General features: G+C 34.8%; 2 protein-coding genes, 1 long non-coding RNA gene and 1 other non-coding gene across 4 annotated transcripts; 2 read left to right on the forward strand and 2 right to left on the reverse strand.

The window, feature by feature from the left end:
- Nucleotides 1–4,411: 4,411 nt before the first annotated feature.
- On the reverse strand, nucleotides 4,412–7,594 carry LOC118041231 (protein KINESIN LIGHT CHAIN-RELATED 1). The gene is made up of 3 exons (XM_035048478.2): nucleotides 6,665–7,594; nucleotides 5,504–6,412; nucleotides 4,412–4,838 (listed from the first exon to the last, which is right to left on the reverse strand). The coding sequence occupies exons 1-3, from the start codon at nucleotides 7,279–7,281 to the stop codon at nucleotides 4,658–4,660; spliced, it is 1,707 nt and encodes a 568-aa protein (XP_034904369.1). The 5' UTR covers nucleotides 7,282–7,594; the 3' UTR covers nucleotides 4,412–4,657.
- A 60-nt stretch (nucleotides 7,595–7,654) lies between these two features.
- Nucleotides 7,655–10,546, forward strand: LOC118041889 (uncharacterized). Its single transcript, XR_012167755.1, has 3 exons — nucleotides 7,655–9,270; nucleotides 9,471–9,617; nucleotides 9,730–10,546. It is a non-coding gene; the product is annotated as an uncharacterized lncRNA (long non-coding RNA).
- TRNAG-CCC (transfer RNA glycine (anticodon CCC)) lies at nucleotides 10,482–10,552 on the reverse strand. The gene has a single exon. It is a non-coding gene; the product is annotated as a tRNA-Gly (tRNA).
- Nucleotides 10,553–17,345: 6,793 nt separating this feature from the next.
- On the forward strand, nucleotides 17,346–19,952 carry LOC118041230 (laccase-6). Its single transcript, XM_035048477.1, is given in 8 exon segments — nucleotides 17,346–17,503; nucleotides 17,640–17,791; nucleotides 17,924–18,021; nucleotides 18,024–18,155; nucleotides 18,259–18,309; nucleotides 18,312–18,349; nucleotides 18,634–19,480; nucleotides 19,592–19,952. Coding segments are annotated over 8 exon segments (1,569 nt in total). The 5' UTR covers nucleotides 17,346–17,383; the 3' UTR covers nucleotides 19,723–19,952.
- Nucleotides 19,953–20,734: the final 782 nt, after the last annotated feature.

A 20,734-nucleotide genomic window follows, 5' to 3' on the forward strand; every position in this document is an offset into this window, starting at 1 on the left:
CAAATTAAAACAAGAGAGTTTGAGAAAACAAACATATAGTAAGTGATCTAATAATAAGAGTTTAAGATTAAAAGGCTTGTTTTTCTTGTAGTCTCAAGTTCGAGTTATATGGTTGTTAATATAATGATTATTGAAGGCTTATATAGTTATTAATTTTAAAACCCATGAGATTAGTGAAGATAAATATAAACTGATATAAACATTCCTGTTAATAAAAAAAAAAAGAGAAAAGAGAGAGTTTGAGGAAACAAAAGACATGGAAGTTTTACTATTGTAATATATTTAATTGTCAGATTCAAAAAAGTGTCAAGAAACTTGAAAAACAACAAAGCCAATTTTAAAATTAAGTCTCTCCAATGCTCTTGCACTGGATGAACCGTAATCATTAGGGGTTATTTTATGGTAGAAGATTAAGATAATATATGAGTGAATAATAATTGTTTTTTAAGGTATATTTAATTTAAAATATATTAAAATAATATTATTTTAATTTTTTAACATGTTAAAAACAATTAAAAAATAATCTGAAATTAAAAAAATAAACTGAATTTGAGCAGGTGATTAAAGAGTAGCACACGGGATAGGTATCCCGGGAGCGAGTGAACATTGTTTTCGGGCATGGTTCACGGTTGCTTGGGTTGACACTTGTGTAAGAAACCAGGTCTTCAATTAGAAAGAGTGCTCGTTAATCATGTGGCGGGTTGTGATTGGTTGGAGGGAGAAAAGGTCAAGATTCAAGGCAGATAAAGAATCTACCTAAATGCAACAAAAGCATGTTAGAGACGGAGCTCCCAAGATTAGAAATAGAGAGAAAACCACCGAGATTAATTGTATTATCCTTGATGCTTTTATGGCTGCTAGTTGAGTACGTGGCACCCACATCAGTCACCATCATCATGAAGTACGAAGATGCTGCTACGCTTATACCAAGGCAAGGTATGCTATAAATCACACGCGTTATCCCACTCATGCGCACTCCTCGCTGCAACTCCCAAATCTCCCCTTCTGATGTTATTTTATCTTGTCTAGTTAGTTAGTTGACATAGTGGTGGAGCTATATGTTTTTTTTTTTTTAAATAAAAAGGTAAATTATTAAAAAATATTATATTATATAAATATATATTAGAAATCAATTCAAAACATATATATTAATTTATATCAAGTAAAATTAATTTAAAAATACTTTTAAACTGAAAAAACTTATATTATAATTATTCTCTTCGAGTTTTTATATATTGAAATCACTTCATAATAGCTTCATTATCAATCTTATTGAAGATATCTTTCTTAATGTATACAACCAAACTATCATTCATCTATTTATCTCCCATCATATTTCACAATCTACTCTTGACAATATGCATAGCAGAAAAAATTCTCTCCACTGTAGCAATTGCAACTAGTAGAAGTAATGACAATTTGATAAGCATATATACTAATGAAAATATCAAATTCTTCTTTGTTTGTACTATTTTCTCTGCAAGACTAGCAATACCTTCAATACCGAAGAACTCGTCATCACCACGTAGATAAAAAATATATGTATCAAGTTGGTCACCAAGTACCATAAGGTCTACTATAGAGAATTCACTGGGATAAAAAAGAGCAGGGCGAAGAAGTTTTTCTTTGTTGAAAGCAGAGAAAAAGTCACTTGGGTTTAAACATGCCACACAAAGAAGTAACTATGTTCTCATCTCAGTAAAACGATCATCCAACTCAGTTAGTTGCATGTCAATGATATTGTTAAACAATTCATAACAAAAATGGTATAGGTTTGTAATCCATTGAGATTTTCGCCTTGAACACCCATGAAGCTTGTACTCATCATCCATATTTAGAATATCAATATCATGTTTGATGCAAAAGGATGACACTTCTTCCAATAAAGATTCGCAATCATTCTCTCTCATCATTTTGAATCGTTCATTTAATGTTTTCAATAAACTCATAGCATTTTCTATATCTTGATCTTTTCTTTGTAATGCTTGTAAGAACTCATTAGTAACTGCTAGTGTCATTCTCAAACAATGAAGCATGAATATAAAATTAAATGATTCCATAATATCTGTTAAAACGACTGCTTCTATTCTCTGTTCTGAGTTCATCTCATCCTCCCTTATAATCTCAAGCACATCAAGAACTGATGAAAACATTGCAAGTAAACGAATAATTGTAACATAGTGGGGGTATCAACATACCTTCTAAGAGAAGTTTCTTGATTCAAGCCTCGTCCACTAGAAATTTCTCCATTTTCAAGTCCTTCAATAATTCTAGCATATTGTTTTTCTCTAATCACCTCCATCCTTTTGCATGATGTTCCAACTATGTTTATAATGCTAGAAATAAAATTGAAGACATCTCTAACTTCATTATGCTTCTTTGTAACAACCACAATAGTCAATTGAAGTCTGTAAGCAAAACAATGTACATAATATGCATTTGGATTGCTATTTACAATAAGTGTTTTCAAGCCATTGAATTCAACTTGTATGTTACTAGCTCCATCATATCCCTGACCACGTAATCTTGATATGCTTAGCCCATGTTTAGAAAACAAAGCTTTAATAACTGCCTTGAGTGAACTAGCAGTTGTATCTCGCACATGTTGAATACCAAGAAAACGTTCAATTATATATCCATTGTTGTCTACATATCGTAGAACAACCATTTGTTCCTTGATTGATATGTCACGTGACTCATCAATTAAAATTAAAAATAATAAGTCACCCAGATCTTTGATAATCACATTTGTAATCTCCTCGCAGCAGCTTGAGTAATGTCTTTTTGAATATCTGGAGAAGTCAATTTGTTATGTATAGGAGCCTTACTGAAAGTAACTTTTTTAATAGCTTCATTATTTCTGAAAAGAAAATGCAAAAGCTCTAGATAATTTTCATGGTTGCTTGAACATTCACATTCATCATGGCCACGAAATGGAAGTCCTTAGTGTAACAAAAAATAAGCACACTCTATTGAAGCATTCAATCGAGTTCGATAATCACTTTGACTCTTTACTGTTTGCTCAAATAACAAAGTCATGATACTTTGTTTTTTATTCATCAAATTCTCACATTTTATCTGAGATGTATTGTGACTACTGTTAGACTTTCCAATATGAAGATCAAATATTTCCTTTTTTTTATCAATTTGAAAACCCAACACCCATAAACGAATCAACACCCCCTTTTAACTTGAAGAGATAACAATACAAGCAAAAGACATCATTTTTGGCTATGTTGTACTCTAACCATGTTGGGTGTGCACCAAACCAAGCCAGATTAAAGCGCCATAGTGTTGATATATTTTCAAATTGTTTTTAAGAAAAATCACAGTGTGAAGGTTAACAAGGATCTTTTTGTAGATAAGCTCTTCGGAAAAAAATATGTATCAAATGAGTATAATTTAGAAAGTTGAAGGACTAAACTGAGCTTTTTCACGAGAACTTTGAACCCACCACTTATTTTCAGTGCGTTTTTCACATTGGACTTTGTTCATTTAATCTTGTCCCTGGTCAATAAATTTGAATAAATTATCCTTTAATTTAGCCTCAAAAGGATATAATCATGCAAGAAAAAAAATTTGAGTATCAAAACAAAAAAAATTCACAATGAAATATGAGATGGTGAACAATGTTTTTTTTTTTTTTTTTTCCTATAATAAATTTCTTAATTTTGTATTTGAGGACGCAATTGAAATCATAAAATAAGTTGAAGACTCATTTTAATAGATAAATTTTGTAATCAAAATTGAAGTCGAGTTTTGGGCTCGTGAAACTCACTATTGCTCATGAATTTTTTTCTTCTCTTCTTTTTCGATAAATGCTTATGAATACAAAACATAGAATTCTTCTACCTGAAATTTGGATTGGCCATACCTCATAGTTGACTGGCATTTGGGCTCTGAAAGTGAAAGCATGAGAAGAGTGATGCCATCCCACTTGGGCTCTGAGTGAAAGAAATGCTAGAGGGTGCATCTAAACTTGCACGACTGGAATTGAGAGCATTAGTGTCGCTGCAAAACAAAAGTAAAAATAAATCCCTCTCGGGCTGCTGCAAAAACTCAATAAAAGATGCTTAAAGTATTTTTTATTTAAAAATATATATTTTTTAAAAATTTATTTTTTATATAAATGCATTTAAACAATTTAAAAATATAAAAATTAATTATTTTAAACAATAAATTTTTTTAAATTTTAACAAAAACGAATCCAGTAATGAGGTGATTGACAATCAACGGTGGCTCCCACAGCCTGATAGAGTAACTATCAATCAAATTTAGATGGCATGTATATCCTCGAATCAACAGAGTTAAACTTCTTCAAGCTACCATCTATCTCTATCTTCTTTTTCAACAAATAGAAGAACAAGAAACATATACAACATTCGAAACTATGACAAGCAAATACTAGAACTTGTTAACTCAATAAATCTGAGATTTCATTTGGTGACTGAGGATTATTCAAATAAACTAGGAAATTGCCACGGAAACAAATTGTTAAGGGATCCCAAGAAACAAGAAGATTCCACTAAATATCTAAATTACGCCACGATCTTCTATATTACAAACAGTTGAGTCTTCGAGAACAAGGTGAAGGAGAGATTCCTAGTTCTAAAACCAAATCCAGAGACAATCTCTTTGAAGCTTCATCCTTTATTCTCTACGAGCTAGAATCTAGGAGATTTACAAGGGAATTGCCTTTCCTGATCCTAGCCCTCCCTGCTTCCTTCAATAGCATGGCTAGCCTTTCCTTCTCATCGGCAACTTCTGGATTTGCTGTTCCAAGTTTTTCTTCTCTCAACTTGAGTATGTACTCCAATATCACAGTTGCATCTTCTACCCTATAAAGATAACCACAATTCTACATTCAGTACAGCGCCTCCAACAACAGAGGAACCTCAACTTTTGGCTTTGAAAAGTAATCGCATAAATTGAATGCTTAAATGTAATCAACAAATGCACAAAAGTTTCTCCAATAAGCCAACCCACTGAAACTTGCATCAGGGACTTGCGCGATTTTTGCAATGCATTATGCCACATAACATTGAGTGATTACATTACGGCTTCAAATATCACCCAGCATGTAAGATGAGTGAATAGATGGTCCAATCCAAAACATGCCAAAGTAAAATGCCATAATCATAAATAGGTCCCATATAGTCAGGTAGACACCTAAGCAAAATACGAGGATTTCAAGACAATCTAAGAACATCTGGAGTAGATATTGAGGGGGTAAAAAAGGGATCGTTATTCCTGGTAGACACCTTCGGGGAACCAGTAGTAAAGGGTGAATGTCATCCCGTTTGGAAACTATACATGCCAATTGTCAAAACCAGCCTATGCAAAATGATTGCCATGCTTTTGAGAAAATGAAGAGTTTCGCCTGGTTCGACGTTATGATAAAGCCAAATAAGTGACTGCAACAGATAACAACAAGAAGCTGCAAATGTTTATAGCAGGTAATGATGTAAAAAGGACCTTGGGATGAATACAAAAATATTCTCACCTTCCCATAGCATCATAAGTTGCTGCAAGGTTGCTATACACTCCAATGGTATCCAAGTGACATGAGCCACATTCCTGTTCTAAAATCTCTCTTGCTTCTTGAAACAACTGAGCTGCCTCAGCTATCCTGTACAGTTGTGCACTGGCCAATCCCATCTGGTTCAACACAATCCCAAAGAAGACTGATCTAGTCTCCCCACTAGCCCGGAGCTTTGCTACAGCATTTTTAAAGGAGCTTCGAGCCTCCCCGTACCTTCCAACCTTGTAAAACATCACCCCCATATGTGCTTCTATTCCCGCAATCATGCTATGTTGCCCTGGGGTATCCTTCAACAACTTCATTGCCATGTCCAAGAGTTTCAATGCCTCCTCGTGCTCATTTAAAGCTTGGTAGATGGCTGAGATTTCAGTCAGCCCACTAGCAATCTCCTCGGTTGCAATTCCAGGCCCTGGCTTTGAAAGTATTCTCAGGGCATTCTCACAATATGATTTGGATTCTCTTAGCTTGCCTGTCTTACAATACACATCTGCCAAGCGAATATAGACTGATGCAATGGTAGAGTGATCATCTCCTCTTATGGATTTAAAGACTGTTAAGGCTTTTTGATAGGAAAAAATGGCTTCATCAAATCGACAAAGGGACACATAGATATTACCAATGCTAACATCAATAGCAGCAACTTCATTTTCCTGACCAGCAGCAATCATCACCATGCTAGCAAGGACAAGGTGCTCAAGTGCAGATTCATAGTCCCCCTTTGCTTCATAAATAAGAGCCATAAGCCGGCGATCACCTGCCTCTTCAAGTGATGCTGGGGCATTATGCACCCTGTGAATTTCAAGGCTCCTTTGGCATAGTTTTTCTGCCTCGTCAAACTGCATTGCTTGAACATAAGCCTCGGCTAAGTACCTGCCATTGTCACTGTTAAAATAAGTTTCACAGCAAACATCCTGTATATATACATATTTAATTATTACTACAAATAACAAATTTACTTTTAACTTAGCAGGAGGTTAAAATTGCACCAGAATTTAAATTGAATTGGATAGGTATTTTAAAGGGGATCATTATGTTAGCCTATTAGAATGAATAGTCGCGCAAGTTAGCAAACCATAGAGCAAAAGGCTATAATAAGCCCCCAGCTAAAAAGGAGGGCCTAACCTGCAAGTCTCAGTAACACTTGGATCCAAATCCCCGAGAGTCTCAGTTTGGATCTTTAAACCCGACTCATAAGACGATATGGATCGGTCTACTCGCCCCAGCATAGAATACGTGTCACCAAGCTGCATGAACCCGGAAAACTTCGCCACCGCATGATCCGACCCGTTTTTATGATCTAGAGCCTCGATAGACCGTTCTAGAACAGGAATTGCATCCTCCAACCGGCCCATGCTGCAATAGATCGCTGCTTCCACTTGCAAGCACATAGCCAGGTCCAGACCGGGACCCGAGGAGTTCTCAAACGATTTGGACGCACGGGCCGCATAATCCAAGGCCTTATTCTGGTTATCACCGGAAGCTACGGTGTCTATGGCAAGCTTTAATAAAAAGGGACCCAGATCCGGGCTATCAAGAGACGACTCATGGGTGCGTAGTTCTTGCAGTGTCTTGTTAGGAGGTTTGATTTTTGGTTTGGCGAAGGAGGGTGATGGGGTTCGTTTTAGTAGCGGAGATGGAGTTTCATAGCCATTTTTATGGATGGAATTGCCGTTTTGAGGAAAGGAAATATGTTGTGGTGTGGCATTTGGTGTGGTTTTTGCAGAGACTAGGCCCAACATAGTTACAAAAAAAAAAACCAGTAATCCACAATACAGATTAGTTTCTACGGTTCAAAGGAGAGCTGAAACTGAAAGCGGCTATGTTTTGATCCACATTGCATGGTTTTGGATAAATAGAGTGGAAAAATTAATGGGTTTCTCTTTTCTGGCACAAAGGGCTTAATTATTAATGGTGGTGGCTTGGAAGAGACTTCTAATGATGAAGCAGTTAGAGTATTTTAATTTGACAACAAGCTTTACAACGAAAAAAGGGAGAAACAGAGACACAAAATCCATCAGCTCTGCCGCAGTCAGGCTTTACTGTGCTGTTCTCTTTCTTTCTTTTGACGCTACAAGAACACCATGCTTTGCTTCGTTCCTCAGCAATCGCTGTTTCAATTTCAGGGTAGTACTGTAATTACTAGTTAGTGGCTGTCTGTTTGTCACTGGCAAATATCGTCAAAACCCCCTCCACTGTATTTAAATTACGGTCTCTGCCATTTAAATAACCAAACGGTGTGTTTTACGCTGGTGTTTATGCGCCCTTTGCTTTGTCCAACCGATAAACCCTTCTTATCCCTCTCTGGGCCTTTTCATTTGGCTGGCGCATCTGTCGACGGTGATTCTAGAGGTGATTCTACGGTGATTCAGTAGATGTTAGATAGGATGAGCTAAGGCTGGAAATTTAAGAAGGAACGGTTTTTAAACTAGGTTTAAGATTTTGAAGACAAAAAAAGAAGAAGTCGGAATCGAATAATTGTGTTCCTCGTATAGGTAGTTACTATGAAGTGTGAGAAATTTAATGGAGCAGTGTGCAAATAAGAGAAGAAGACAAATGAAATGCTTAATGGGCAGTTTTAAAATAAGAGAAGAAGGCAAATGAAATTTAATGGAGCAGTGTGCAAATAATTGTGTTTCGTGTTATAATTGTATGCTTCAGTGGCTGATCTGATCTAAGGACGTCCTAGTATTTCAGACATGTAAAACGTAATTAGAAAGGATGGTTTAACTTGTGATTTACTTAGCATTGGAATCTGATCTGAATTTGCCCGAAAAACTGTTGCTGGTTTGATGTTCCCTGATTTAGAATACTTTTCAGAGTTATTGAAGTTCCAGGTGGGTTGAAAGTTTGATCTTTGTGTGCTGTATACTAAATGTATCGTTTGGATTCTCTGAAGGGTCCTTGGGTTCCAATCCACCTTTCATTCTGACTAGGTAGATGGCCCTTTGATCACGGTGCATATGAATTGGATTACAGCAAGCTGTTTGATGTTGTGGCAAGAGCTAAATTCCTTTGGTGTTTCAAATATGTTTGAAATTCCTTTTGAAAGCTGCTTTCATTTCCTTCTTTAATGGAACTCGGTGCTTGCAGTGTGCTTTGTTCAGGTTTCGCTAACTGGGCCTTTCATATCATAATTTTGGATTGTGTCAGATCATAGTGCTAATGCCATCATAGTTCTCATGCTTATATTATGTAACTTCACTTATTCCAGACTGGCCCATGCTGTTTCTTCCTTTTTTCATGACTTGTAGATTTATCCTTTTCCCCTTTATTACCTGCAGGTTTTTGTGAGAGAATTTGTTCCTAGTGGCTTAGCATGTCTAATGAAGGAACCTGCAGAACCTGAGATTGTGAAAGATTTTCTGCTGAAGACCCCCCCCCCCACCTCCAGGGTTTGGAAAAAAAGGGTTGATAACTTAATTCACTCTTGGAGAAGGTGTCTTGCCTGCAAGTTTTAAGGTCCTCTATGACTCTGGTCAGGAAAAGGAAACCTTGCCTGTGGATTTTGGTGCCAGTGCAATTGGAAGAGTGGCACCTGTTGATTCAGGTTTCTGGTGGATAATTCTTCTTAGGTCCTATATCAAGCGCACTCGTGATTGTGCCCTATTAGATCGCCCAGAAGTGCAGAGAGGAATGGAACTGATACTTAAACTTTGCCTTTTGGATGGCTTTGACACTTTCCCAACACTTTTATGTGCAGATGGGTGCTGCATGATGACAGGAGGATGGTGAGTTTTCTCTTCATTGTAATCCACAATCTTGATGGAATATGGGAAACCATATTATTTCAATTTGATAATGCTGATCCACACTTTATAGTATAGGTCTGATCATTGAGTCATTCATTTTAGGTCAACGTAAAATTAGGTTTCCCTTCTTATTTCTACATCTTCTCCCTTTCAGCACAATCTTGTTTTTATATGCGCAGTTATGAAAATCAAATGCAGAGAGCTTATCCCTTGAATTTGAAATAGCTAGCAGTTCATTCAGTTCGCTTTCTTTTTAACTACATTGGAGAGAACAACTGTGATTGCACTTATGGATATTCTCAATGGCAACTGGCATTAATGAAGAGGTTCGGATAGCAGCCCATTCTAATCTTGGTTCCCAGATAATTAGGAAAATTCAATAATTTCTCTTGATGGACTGTAATTTTGTAGTTGAACTTCCTTTTGTTTTTGGAACAGGGAATAAACGGGTATCCAATTGAAATCCAAGCACTTTTCTACTTTGCACTGAGGTGTGCAAAGCAGATGTTAAGAACAGAGCGCGATAGCAAGGGATTTATCGAGCGAATTGAGAAGCGCATCACAGATCTCAGCTGCAATATTGGCTGGCTTTCACACAGCTAAAAAACATATATCGCTACAAAACTGAGGAGTTCTCCCACACCACAGTCAATAAATTTAATGTCATCCCGGAGTCCATTCCTGATTAGGTGTTTGATTTCATGCCTTTGCGGGGAGGTTACCTGATAGGCAATGCCAGCCCAGCTCGCATGGATTTCCGGTGGTTCTTAGTTGGGAACTGTATTGCCATTTTGAGCTCCCTGGTGACTCCTGCACAGGGACATGAATGGAGGATAGTCACTGGATTTGATCCTAAAAACACAAGCTGGAGTTATCACGATGGCGGGTCATGGCCAAGTGAGTGAGTGCCATAGACTCACTTGGCCGTGACCCTTCCACAGTTCCACTCTTCCAATGATCTCTTGAAGAGGACAAGAAGATTGCTGCTAAGTCAAGGCTCATCCGCTCTAACTCTTATCCCGTTTAGATATATATAAACCCTAAATTCTTTAGAATGATGGCAAAACACATCCGATTATTTTGTGGTGATTGGATAGCTACAATCCTGTGAGAAATGATGGCTATATCCCCTATTATTTTCAGTCTTGAAATGCAGGCTGAAATGAACTGCTCTGGCATAAAAAGAGCAATGCGCATCCGGGGAATCGAACCCCGGTCAGTACCGTGGGAGGGTACTATGATACCACTACACTAGATGCGCTTCTTGGCATTTGCTCTGATCCGGACTTACATATCATGAAACTAGGCGTGTGTGCAGCATAATCATTTTAAATTGTTTATAAATCATTTTTTCTATTACTTGTGTTTTAATATCATGAAATTCCAAAGTTTTCTCCTAACAAATTATATTATTAATATAAAACTTATCAATTATTTTATTTAAACTCATGAGTGATTATATAATTTGAATAAATAAAGTGCATGATGTTGATAAGAGGGTGCTAAGAAATTTTAGTATGTTATTTGTAGTATCAATGAATCCTTTTATAATAAAAAGTTTTTACGAGACGTGGATAAAGAAATTAACAATAGAAATATGAATAATTGTTTCTTTATAAATCATATATATGAAAAATGTTTCTTTTTTAATATTGGATATGTTGTCAAAAGAATAAATCTTCTGAATCTCTAATAAATTTTAAGTTAATACGTTCAAGTTCAATAATTTTATTACATTTTCAAAATCTAATAATTTTTTATTTTTAAAATGATTGGCTTCCATTGAATTTTTAAGCATTTGTGGAGTTTTGATGGTTAAAATTAAATAATGGTGAGATATCGATTATGAATGATTTGAGAATTATTTTATTTTATGTTGTCATGTACTTTACAAACAGAGATGTGATTAAAAAGGAAGAAGAAGATATTAAAGATGGGTAGTGGATGGTACATAAATAAAATAAATAAAAAAAACAAGTAACTTGTTGTGTTTAGACTAAAAAAATTTTTGTGAGGTGTGTTGCGCGACCAACTTCATGCGTGGCAAAAACTGGTTACCAAAGGCTATGATGATAATAAAATTATATACAGGATTTTCATTTATGTCTTATATCATAAATTTTTTTAATGTGAATTAAAATGTTTATGAAAGCATTAAACTAAAAAAAATATTCAAGAACCATTTGTGTAAATAAATAGAAAACAATCCTTAACAATAACTAAAAATAAAATTAAAAAAAATCAAGAAATAAATATAAATTAAGATATTTGATCTTACAACATGGAATATTTATCCATACATATTTACTGAATTTATTTATTAAAATTATTTTTTATTTAATAAAATAATAATACAAATAGATACACAAACAAAAATTAATTGAACAAAATAAAAGAAAAAAAAGAAGTATGCAAGATTGTACATGTCATAAATATTATCTAAAAATAATTTTTATTTTATTTTTAAAAATAAAGTTCATGTATATAAAATCATGTTAAGTTGAAAAAAAAAAACATTTGAAAACATGAAATTGGATAAAATAAAAAATAAAAAAAATTAACCTATGTCAACCTGAGATAGCATGATAGACATGCAACTTAGATAATTAAAGGTTAGTCAATCCAAGTTAACTCATAAAACTCATGAAGCAAATCATAAGATCGAGATAACTCGATAAAAAAGAAATTGAAGAAAATCACAAAACCAATTTTAAAAACAAAACTAATGTCGAACGATAAAATGAAAAAAATATATAAAAAAAGAAAGAAAGTCGACCCTATCTTATATTAATTACTTAATGTTTTTTATTGAAAGATCCCATATATAGTTTTGAAACTCGGCTCGACCTAGCGAGTCGATCCGTGACTGAAATCAGGTAGGATTGAAGAAAAAATAGGAAAAGTCATGATTTGGTATTACCCAACTGATCCAGTGGGTTGAGTCGGTAACCCGATCAAAATTCAATGACCAGATTCAAACTCAAAGCTCAAATCTTGAACTGAACCGAGTTTAAACCATATTTTAAATTGGATTACACTTTGGGAATAGACTTCTCCCATCGTAATTAGAAACAAACTCGTCTTATGCACACTGTTTGTGGCGATGCGATTTTCAAAACCTATTTTCATGATGATGAGAATTTATATTTTAAAGATTTTTAGCAATCTAAGTTTAATAAAGAAATAATGTTTTCATCACTATGCCGTGCTGTGAAAATATAAAAAAAACTATAAGAATAATATACAAAAATGTTTTTTAAAGTCTGTTTTTTATGTAATCATGCAACAATAATTAACTTGCATCGACAAGAAAAATTAAATTAAAAACATAAGGAATCATGAATAGCTGAAAAAAAAAATACACTCGATTATTTTATTAAAAGAAATATAACACTAATCTCAAAAATGGTATTTTTAGTATATTTTAAAGTTATTTATTTCAATAAAAAAATTATTAAATTTATTTCTGATCTTTTATTTATTAAAATTAAAAATGGTAATTTTTATTTTTAGTATATTTATTTTAATCTAAAAAAAAATTACCAGCAGGAAGTGCAGGCCACACAGCTCAGCTAGTAGTGCATAAAAAAAGAATTCCTAAATCCTACTCTTACATGTATTCAGTATACTATTTTACAATACATAAAATAATTCATATATTTCACATGGCAGCTATAGATTGAAAGTCATAGTCAAAATGGACCTTAGGGAGGAAACATTCTATATATTATCACTCACGGGGTTAAATTAATAAGATGAGAAAAAAATGTTTTACGAAATGAAAAACGAGTTATATTTATTTATAGATATATATCAAATCGATAACCTATGAAGAAAAGGAACCATTTATTATTATCATTATTAATATTACTGCTAATGAGATCCCAAAGATAAAAAAGAAAGAGAGAAAGAGAATGGGATAATATTTGAATTTTGGATCTGTGGTGTTTACAATTATGAGGACAAACCCGCAGGACTGCCTTAATTGCCTTCCTTCCCTGCTGATTTGTACACTTCTCATGTCCCTGTGGTGTTCACAATTATGAGGACAAACCCGCAGGACTGCCTTGCCTTCCTTCCCTTCTCAATCCTCCATCATCCTGACATTACTTAGCAGCACAGTGATGAAAACGGTGATTAGAAAAGAAGCTTTTTGTTCAGTGTCTCATGCATTCAGTAGGATCTGAAATTAATTCTTTGCGTATAATTAATTAATATTGATGTCAAATGCTTATTTTCTTAATTCATAGACTATATATATATATATATATATATATATATATAAATGTATGTATTTGACGAAGCTTCTTTTAGAAGAACCTTCATGAAAACTAAGCTTATTTGTTTATTAATAAATGTCTGTCATCGTCCTCCTATGCTTGATCATATCAATAATACCTCGCAAATGATGCAATCATTTAGAGATTCTTCACCAGCTAGCCCATTATTAATTAGATCTTGGCTATCATCTTTTTTCGCCACCCTTTTCAACTTAGATGCTTAAACAAGGGCAGAAAATCCCTCATTACAATTAGAATTAGTTGAGATATTGCATTCTGGATATTGGCAAGTTCTTTTTCATAATTTATATCTTTGTCTTGCTCGTATCTCATCATAGCTATAGTTACTTAATTTTCATCTGTTGCCAACTTGAAACTAAAATGCCCACAATTGATCATTATTATTATTATTATTACCATTTACAGAGCGGGGAGGGGGATGCTTCAGATGCCCTCATTTGCTTAGTAGGTTCACAGTTTAAATCCAATGCTGTGCAAACTAATTCCATATATCAAAGCTTTTTATACCGCGTTGGCAGCTGTAATGGAAAAAAGAAGAAGAAGAAAACCCCTTTAACCCACCCACATCAAGCTTCAAATTTGATGGTAATATTCCATCAAATATATAGCATTTCCCGTGCATAAATGGCGCCTCAACACTCACAAACCCCTAACAGTATGCTTTTAAAACGACAAGGCAGTTTCTTCAACATTTACTAGAGTTTATTATTCGCCGAACCATGGTGACGAACATGAGCAGTGCTTTCCCAAAGAATGTTCACAGAAGAGATTAATTAATTGAACCACCTACATAGTGGCCCACTTAATCAAATGATTTTTTTTTAGAATGAACCAAATGAGTAAATTGTAAATTAATTTTAATGAGACATTTGCAATTTGCATGAAAAGAGAGCTTATTATTAATTAACTCTCTAATTATAATAATAAAGCTCTACATGTGAGTAGCATCTTAGCTAGGGATCCTTACACGGACGGGCTTTCCAAATGTTAATGGCTTGATTTATATAAGATTAGGTGCAAGTTATTAAATTAATATTAAACAAAAAAAACAATCCCTTTTAATTTAATCTGTGAACCGGCCATGGTCGCCGTTGATTCCAGCACCGGTGAGAAAGATGATAAAAAATGGTTTTCAAAAAAGCAGATTCTCCTTCAAACTGTTGAAATATTCGTCGAGGTTAGTTATGCTGTAGTGTTCGGATTTATTAAACAAGTAGAAGGGTCAACTCTTTAGAGTTAAACTTTTCTTGTCCGAGCTAGCTAGCTTCTACCCTAATCAATGGACCGATATATGCATGTGGAATCCTATCTAAATCCTCATTTAATTATGAAAGAAAGGAGTCGTGTAGTTATAATTTTACGTGAAAAGGTGGGCATTAATTCGTACATGCAATGGCTTCCTTGCATGCATTATAAAACAAACAAATTAAATAACATTTCTTTCATGCATCACGGCGGCAATTCATAAAGAACAAAAAGGTCTATATATATATATACAAGTTATGGCTGGAATATTTATTTATTTAATTAGAGAACTGGTTAATTTGTCAGAAATAGAGCTACAATCAAGTTGGTTTGGGATGTGGCTTAATCTCTTTCGTTCAAGTGGACTTTCTTAGGCTGATTAACTGCTCCTCGTATTTAAATTAATCGTCATAGCTGTGCTGTTGCATGAGGAACTCGAGCAATTGAAAAAGAAAAAGAAGAAGAAGAAGAAGCTGGAAAGAAGGCCTTGGAGCTCGAGACGAGGGAGAATCAAAAGCATGCTTATGAGTTCAAAGTCAGAATTAAGTCCTGACACGATATAACACCAACAGCACTCCTGATTCCTGAAGCGTGAATTTGAAGTTAAAAAATCATGCATGCCAAAGAGCACAATGATCTAGTGGCTCAATTTTGGTCGCCTGTAATTTTATTTTTTTAATTTCACTTTTTCTATGTTTGGAAACTCCTGCTGGCAATTTTGTAAAGCTCTACACTTGTGTCTCTAATTTGTACTCTGATGTTCTAATCAAACAAACGACTACAAAGGGAACATAAAGAAATATTCGTACACTAATCACGTGAAGTTTTTCTCCCTTTATGGCATTGATTTGTTCACGACTGTTCATCAGTATCTTTTAGTTTTACCCATGAAGGGGAAATGGCTTTATTGATGTATTGTGATGTGTGATTAATAAACCTTTAAGGTCTTAGCCCATGAGGCAGTGAGAATACGAGAAAGATATTTCTCGTTTGATGTGAATAAATGCATCAAATCAAGGACAGAATATGATTCTCTTAAAACTCGTTTGAAAAAGATTTTGATATATTAGTATTCATGCAGTTAAAATAAAAGAAATTAATGTATGATTAGTGGGTCAAAACCAGACCGATAATTAAATTAATCACTACTTCATTATATCAATAATTAATTCTTCTGTATCAATTACCAAAGGAAATCTTCCCCAATTAGACGTGCATTATCCATGGAAAGCAAATCTATCATAAGGGCATGGGGTAATTAAATGGGAAGTTTTTTTTTTAATTATTATTATTTCTTATCAGATATCGTCTCAAAATCATAATTTGTCCCACTTATAGTCCAAAAAGATTGAAAAGGGGATATATAGTAACTGCAAATGGTGGGCATAATGAGCAAATAAAACGCTTTGTTTATAGCAGCCAAGTTGATCAATAAAAAGGAGTGCACATTTTAAAAGCTTCACCCTTTAAGGAGGAGGAGTAATTAATTATGGCCGGGCCGGGGAAGAGAGATCGATTAAAGCACTTGTAGACATACATAGATTTTGGCTTTGGAAGTTCATGCCATAGCGCTCCCAAGGAAGGTCCATGGGGATTGGGAAGGCGTGCACCAACTATGCTTATGATTTGAGTACAGGAGATGTCTTTGAAAAACACAGCAAACAAACCCTACCTTTACTCACTTTTTGCTGTCTTTTAGCGCAAGAAGGTAGGATTCTTGAACATATAAAAAAAGAAAGAGCAAAAAGAGGCTGGAATTCGATCTTTTGGATTGTTTTAATCTTTTTGCCTTTTTTGTAGCTTTGTTTGGCCTTTCATCTCTCTCAAAATCATCACACACATTTCTCTATAAACATGGATGAAAAGATACATGGCTAGTGCTGATCTCTCTATGCGTTGTCTTATATGCAAATAATGTAGGTTGAGAAACAAAGCAATAAATGACAATAACAAGAAGTATATAAATGGTTCAAAACCAATACTGATTGAAAAATGAAGTTGAAGCCTTCTCTGTGACATGGTTTGCATGCTGCGGTTGTATGTAACAGTCAACTAAAGATGCTTTCATGGCGAATACATGCTACATTATACTATAAACTATCAGCAGGGCAGGTACGTAGCTGTTGTAGTGGATGGAGACAGTGTTTAATTGGAAGCAGGTGTGCTATTTCCTGAGTCAAATGACATGATTTCGTCACTGAAAAATTGCTGAAGGCTTACAAATCAAGAGGAACACATAAACCTCTCCTTTTCAAGGGGGGAGAGAGAGAGGGAGAGAGAGAGAGAGAGAAAAACCCTTCCCTACATTGGGTCACATTGAATAATCACGCGCCCAACACCTTATTATCACGAATCCATGTTAGAGGAATCATGAAAGCTGACAAACATAATAAAACTAGACAAGCCCTTTATTTTTTTTTTTTCCCCTCCCATGCTTAAAAAATTAATATGCTTTAACTCTATTAAAATGCATCCTTTCCAGCCCTCTAGCCTCGCACTTCAAATTAACTCATCACCCTCTCTCTCTCTCTCTCATCTCTCTCAACATGGCCAACCTAGTAACTTCATTTATGCTGTGGTTATGCTTGATATCCTATGCTTACACTACTATTCATGCTGCTCCAGAGTGGCCTCGAGGGAGATCGACCAGGTTTTATGATTTCAAGGTCTCTCTTTTACTCTATCCATGTACACATACATGCATGGCAATTCCATACTTTCTACTTGGATATGTTTCCATATAATATTCACACACCATTCCCCATTTCTTTTTTCTTCTGTTCTTTTGGTTATGATAAACAGATTCAAACGATGACAGTCAATAAACTGTGCAACTCTAAGCAAATCGTGACAGTCAACAATATGTTTCCCGGACCAGTTGTTTATGCCCAACAAGGCGATAGATTGATCGTAAAAGTTAGTAACGAGTCACCTTACAACGCCACTATCCACTGGTAATTATGCTTGCTCCATATAACTTTCAATGATACACATAATAATCTAATTAATTATATTGGGCAAACTTATCGATTATCAGTCGTCGTTTAATTGTTTTAAATTCTTGGTAAAAACTGGCTATGTTACAGGCATGGAGTCAGGCAGATACTATCATGCTGGTTCGACGGACCTTCGTATATCACCCAATGTCCGATTCAACCTGGCCAGACTTTCACATATGAGTTCACATTGGTACCTTCTTCTGGCATGCTCATGTTTCCTGGCTCAGGGCCACAGTTTATGGTGCCCTGGTCGTATATCCAAAGCCTGGGGTCCCATACCCATTCAAGTACCCATACGAAGAGCATATTGTAATTCTAGGTACATCATTAGCCTCTAATTAACCATCACACTGTATAATTGATTACTTCATCATGCAAAGAGCACTACTTATCAATGTACAGTAAATCTCATTGCTGTTTAGGGGAATACTGGCTTCAGGATATTGTACAACTTGAGCGCCAAGTCGTAGCAAGCGTCCTCCACCAGCAAATGCGTACACCATTAATGGTCATGTCCTTTATTATACACCCCTTAATTTTCCCTGGAGCTAACAGTGAAGCTACAAGACATGAGACGATAGGTTTATTCAGAGAGTTGGAAGCAGTCAAAGTCCTAATACATTCGTCAGCAAGAAATGACTTCAAGGATTAAATTAAATCATGAGACATTCAAGTGCGCAGACAAATATTAAATTCATGTTGATGAGAAGTCATGAAAACAAAAGCAGCTCAGCTACTAACTATTTCATTACTGTATTATAATTAATCCTGCTTTTGAAATTTGTTAAACTACAAAGTCGTAATACATTTCAGATGTGTACAAGATCACCTACTTGTTAAGGCTGATAAACGCAGGCTTAAACATGGAGAGCTTCTTCGCTATTGCTAATCACAAATTAACAATAGTGGAAGCCGATGCTGAATACACAAAACCATTCACCACAGACCGCGTGATGCTCGGACCAGGCCAGACCATGATCGTCCTTGTTACCGCTGATCAGACAATTGGAAAATACTCCATGGCCATGGGACCTTATGTGTCAGGTCAAAACGTTCCATTCCAGAATATATCTGCAATTGCGTACTTCCAGTAAGCATTGCCTAACAGCTTATCCTTACCAGCTAGATTGCCTAGCTTTAACGACAATTTGGCTGTTAAGACAGTCACACTTCCGATGTTCCAAAAGAGATTGACAAGTGAAGGCCTCAATAACGGGACGATGGCAGCTTCCATGAACAATATCAGTTTCATCAAGCCAACAGTTTCAGTTTTGGAAGCTTATTATAAAGGAATTGACGGGTTTTTCACCGATAACTTTCCCGGGGCACCCTTCAGATTCTATGACTTCGTCAATGGGGCACCGAACAACGCTCCTAACGACACCAGCTCGATGAATGGGACTAGGGTCAAGGTCCTTGAATACGGAACCCGCGTGCAAATGATCTTGCAGGATACTGGGACGGTCACAACTGAAAATCACCCTATTCATCTTCACGGCTACAGCTTCTACGTCGTGGGTTATGGCGCAGGAAACTATAATCCGCAGACAGCAAGTCTAAATTTAGTTGATCCACCATACATGAACACAATTGGAGTTCCAGTGGGTGGATGGGCCGCCATTCGATTTGTTGCTGACAATCCTGGTAAGACACTTATGAGCAAACATGTCACTTGATTAAAAAAAGTTATCTGAGTCCATTACTGCTATTTTTTTAAGAACTTGTACCTGACCAACCTTCTTAATTTTATTATAGGTGTTTGGTTTATGCATTGTCACTTAGATATACACCAATCGTGGGGGTTAGGTACGGTTTTTATAGTGAAGAATGGGAAAGGGCACCTCCAGACTCTCCCTCATCCTCCAGCAGATCTGCCCCGCTGCTAGGGCCGTCGGATTTTTCAATAAATAGCACAGTGAAGATGGATGGATGGATGGATGTGATCTTTTGAATCATGGATTCTTTCTCAGCAAGTGTCAATTTCTTTCAGATCATCAATTTCTGGGTGTAAAGAGGAAAAAGAAAAGAAAAAAGAACCAATAAATTCTCCATTTCCTTTCGCATTTGTATTTGTATTTCTACAAGTATTTGGTGGTAATAAACCTCCTTTGACCTATGTTTTATGTTTTTCCATAAAAGAAAAAAAAAAAAAATCATGCTAACCACACCAGGGGATGACACAGCAACCTATAATATTTTTGACTGACCTGAAGGATTTAGGTAGAACAAACTAAATTATACATATAATAAAAATAAAATGGTGTTTTCACGTAGAAATGATACCATTATAAATTTTGCTAAATTTTTAACTGCAATGACGACAAAATTGTAATTTTCAAGGTTTTTTTTTAATAAAAAGAACAAGTATTTTTATATTTTTCTCTCTTTATATTTGATATTTTTATCATTTTACACTTGACTTATTTATTATTATTTATATATATATATTTTTTTAATTTTTCCTCTTTTTTTCTTTACTTTTATTTTTGGAAAAAAATATTATTATTTATTTTTTATGCTTTAAATATTTACTTGGCCTATTTATATCATTCTTTTTGTTCTTATTTGTATTCTTTTTTAATTTCTTTTGAAAAATTATTATACGAAGACTAAGAAAATGGTGTTTCACTATAGCAATTGAAACATTGTTATATTCTTCTACTACATTAAAAATTAACTTGAGATCTTAAATGTTTTTATTAACGCTCTATATTTTATTATATATAAGCATTGATTTTTTTATTTATGGTTATTATTTTCATTTGATGTCAAAAAAACACGTTAATAAAACTTACACAATAATTTTTTTACATTAGAAAAAAAAATTATTTGACCAGTAACGAGATAAGTTGAATAGACACGTTAACATTTTGTTTTTTTTGTATTTATTGGTACAGA

Source organism: Populus alba, chromosome 14, assembly GCF_005239225.2.
Source record: "Populus alba chromosome 14, ASM523922v2, whole genome shotgun sequence".
Lineage (NCBI taxonomy): Eukaryota > Viridiplantae > Streptophyta > Magnoliopsida > Malpighiales > Salicaceae > Populus > Populus alba.